The sequence below is a fragment of the Otolemur garnettii genome, unplaced genomic scaffold, assembly GCF_000181295.1.
Source record: "Otolemur garnettii isolate 467f Iridium unplaced genomic scaffold, OtoGar3 scaffold00012, whole genome shotgun sequence".
In the NCBI taxonomy this organism is placed as follows: domain Eukaryota; kingdom Metazoa; phylum Chordata; class Mammalia; order Primates; family Galagidae; genus Otolemur; species Otolemur garnettii.
This window is the reverse complement of record NW_003852407.1, coordinates 15,752,596-15,756,512: the sequence shown is the minus strand read 5'-3', so window position 1 is coordinate 15,756,512 and position 3,917 is coordinate 15,752,596. Positions and strand designations below refer to the sequence as shown.

The 3,917-nt window shown below is 35.1% G+C and overlaps 1 protein-coding gene across 1 annotated transcript in view; it reads left to right on the top strand.

The window, feature by feature from the left end:
* The window catches only part of ELP2 (elongator acetyltransferase complex subunit 2), a 48,544-nt gene that overhangs the window by 21,209 nt on the left and 23,418 nt on the right, over nt 1–3,917 (top strand). Inside the window, exons 7-11 of the mRNA XM_012802007.2 lie at nt 458–524; nt 930–1,070; nt 2,250–2,345; nt 3,416–3,516; nt 3,703–3,834. Of these exons, the coding sequence (XP_012657461.1) occupies nt 458–524; nt 930–1,070; nt 2,250–2,345; nt 3,416–3,516; nt 3,703–3,834 (537 nt within the window). The remainder of the gene's footprint in view (nt 1–457; nt 525–929; nt 1,071–2,249; nt 2,346–3,415; nt 3,517–3,702; nt 3,835–3,917) is intronic.

Here is a 3,917-nt window from a genome sequence, read left to right as displayed (position 1 = left end):
AGCTCTTGGGCTTAGGTGATTCTCTTGCCTCAGCCTCCTGAGTAGCTGGGACTACAGGTGCCCGCCACAATGCCTGGCTGTTTTTTGTTGCAGTTTGGCTGGAGCCAGGTTTGAACCTGCCATCGTTGGTATGTGGGGCCGGTGCCCTACTCACTGAGCCGCAGCTGCCGCCCTCAACTTTCTTCTATACTGTATTCATAGTATATATATATTTTATCTTGTAAACACTTAAAGTTTTTGAGGCAACATATATCTAATCAGGGTTGCTCCAGTAAAGAATGGTTTAGATATTACATTAGGAAATTTTTCATCACTAAAGGAGTTCTTTTTCCTTCTCTAATGAGACAGTGTGGTAAGAGAGGGATGCGGTAGAACTGGCTAAGGCCAAATGATGTCACTGATGTACATGAAATGTTAATTTTTACATCAGGTTCCATGATTTTTAATGTCTTACTAGTTTCAGAAAGTGCTGCTTCTCTGTGGACATGAGGATTGGATAAGAGGCGTGGAATGGGCAGCTATTGGTCAGTATGAAATGTGGCTAAGCACATATGGTGGTGATAAGTATATATACCTTCCAAGAAAGCAGCCTTGTGTGTTTTAATTGTATGTTACATTTTTCTGTGATCCCAATTGGAAAAGAAGACACCAGTCCCTTCCGTTAAGTATTGAATGATAGAGAATGAAGCAAATTGAAATTTATAAGGTGCCCACATGCATTTTTAAAAAGTTCTTTGTAGCGATCATAGACATTATATTGCACCTCATGTTACAAACATTTATTAGTATTGTATGTGTATTTGTCAATGATGAACATAGGTCACATGAGTGAAGGGTATGGAAATGTACACATTGTAGAGGAGAAAAGGCTTCTACCTAAATTTAACAATGTAATGTTTTAAAAGTAGTACAATTTATTTTTTAATTAGGTGGAGATCTCTTTCTAGCAAGCTGTTCACAAGATTGCCTGATAAGAATATGGAAGCTGTATGTAAAATCGACATCTATGGAAACTCAGGGTGATGATAATATAAGACTTAAGGAAAATACTTTTACTATAGAAAATGAAAGTGAGTGATAATGAAAATATTCGATGTAACAATACTTATGTCTCTAACTGGTTCATTTGTCTATTTTACTACAGAGTTATGTGAAGGTTAGTTCTTCAGAAAGTGTCAGTTTTAGATCTTTTCTGAAACTGATCTTCTGCATTTTTCTGCTTTTATTTTTAGTGAGGATGAGCCTTTTCTTTGGCCAGGGCTGGGTTTGAAGCCACCACCTCCAGCATATGGGGCTGATGGCCTACCCCTTTGAGCCACAGGTGCCGCCCAAGGATGAATCTTTTTTAATAAATAAAACATTTTTCTTTTAAACCATATTAGTAAGATTTTTCTAAATTGGTGAAAATGTTTAATGCTTTTCAATAAATTTGTAACATGTTACCAAACTTGCAGTTTTAGCATAGGAAGCCATCAAGGAATTGTGTGAATTATTTTTACTTTTTCTGGCGTGTGTTCATAAGAGATAAGGTCCCTACATTTGAGTAGTATATGTAATTCTGTTTTCTTACTGTCTGGCATTAGAATAGTACTTGAAGGAGATATTTTTGGATGTGTATCTAAATTATGAAGTTAGTTTTCGGCATTGTGCACCTAGATAGTCTATTCTTTGTTATTATTCTTCCTAGTTATAAAGCCTGTTAAAGATTTTGGTAGCATGGTTTTATGGGGAGAACCAAGAAATAATATAACAAGCATATTATTAGTAGCTATACACAAATATGAAAATTTTCAGGATATTTTTATTAATTGTTCAGTTAGAAAGGTCAAAATGCTGATTTCCTTTATTTTTGCATTTATCTTAAGTTTTTTTAGGATGACATTTTATTACATTCTGATAATGAGCTAAGGTAACAAACAGGCTGTCATGTTTTGCTTTTTCCTTGCAGTGTAATAATAGCTGTCCCAGAAATCTTCAAAAATAGACATATTCCTTAGTATTTATTTATGACCCAGTAGAGAAAGATAGAGAGAAAATTTGTATTTAGATCGTTTTCTTATGGAATTTTGGACAGTGGATACGATTAATGACATATAGTATGTATGTTCTTTTCATTAAGTCTCAACTATCATGTTTTATTCTAATTTTTTTTTTTTTTTACATAATTGGGTAGCATAGATGACTTGGTTATGAAATGCTCTTTTTAGAAGAGCTTTGAGGAAGTGATACCTTCATTACCTTTGTTACAGGTATTACAATTGCATTTGCTGTTACACTGGAGACTGTGCTGGCTGGTCATGAGAATTGGGTAAATGCAGTTCATTGGCAACCTTCATTTTACAAAGGTAGGAAAAAAAACATAGGCTGTATCCCTTATTTTAATTTCTGGGCTCAAGTGATCCTCCCACCTCACCCTCCTGAGTAGCTAGGATTACAGGTACACACCACCATGCCTGCCTCAGATATTTTCAAATTGGCAAAGTTTAAGAATACATAATTGGCCTGCTAGACTGTTAGTTCTGTTATAAATTGAACTGCTGAGTGGGAAAAGTATGATTTCTGCCACCATGCTGAAACTCCTACATCCCCATTACCTTTTTCTCTTAAAAGTTTACTACCTGGTTATTAGGGGATTTAAGAAAAATTGACTTTAAGCCAACTTCACAGGATTCTTTAGCCATGGCAATACAAAGTTGGTAATACTGAATTATATTATTTATAAAAAAGTAAGACCCTCTTTGTCCTTCTTTTCTTGACTTTTCCTCCATTTGTGGAGCCGTGGTTCTGTGCAGACTCAAGCTAGATGTAGAGCTAAGCAAGGTGTAGCTTCACATTCTTCCCTCTCGCCTCTTTTCTAAGGCAAGAATAGCAGTAATTAATGCTCAAGTAATCACTATTCTGTTTCTACTTACATTATGCTATATTTGCTACAGTTTTAAAAAAAGAAAATTTGGATATTAGAGATATTGAGGACCTCTGTGTATTCTTTCCTGAACCTTCCCCTCTATCCTTCCCTAGAGACAATTACAGTGCTGAATCCAGTCCTTCTTATTTTCATGCATAGTTTTATACTTATGCTACACATATACATAGTGACTGACTATATTTTTTAAGACCTATTAAAACTTGGTATCAGTATGTACCCTTTTACAACTTGCCATTTTAGCTTAACATGTTTTGGAAACGTATCCATGTTGATTTATGTAGCTTTAGTTATTTGCTTTTATTGCACTGTAATATTGCATTGTCTGAATATACCACTTGTTTAATTGTTCTAATGGTGGACATTTGTGGTGTTTGCAAATTTTTGCTATTATAAACAGAACTACAGTGAATATTCTTATAGTACCCATGTTGGCTTTTTCTGTTATTCTACCAACATGATCACCTAAAGGAATTGGTTTTTATTTTTTAGATGGTATTCTACAGCAGCCAATGAGATTATTGTCTGCTTCAATGGATAAAACCATGATTCTTTGGGCTCCAGATGAAGAGTCAGGGGTCTGGCTAGAACAGGTAAAAATGTAGATGTTTAAGGAACATAAAATTGGGTTTTATGAACTGCACCTTCATAAAGAGCTGCAAATTTTCACCCTTTGTATATGTTAAATGAGTAGGAATTTAACAATCTCTGGAGTAAGTAGCTTCCATTGTGAAAAATGTGGACTATTAATTGAGAATTGTTTTCTTATTATTGTATAGGTTCGAGTAGGTGAAGTAGGTGGGAATACGCTGGGATTTTATGACTGCCAGTTCAATGAAGATGGCTCCATGATTGTTGCTCATGCTTTCCATGGAGCATTGCACCTATGGAAACAGAATGCAGTTAATCCAGTAAGCAAAGCACTTTTCAGTAAAGCATTTCTAATCAAATAGTGTGCATCCTCAATGAAACCTAGCTAAAGAGTATTTTACTT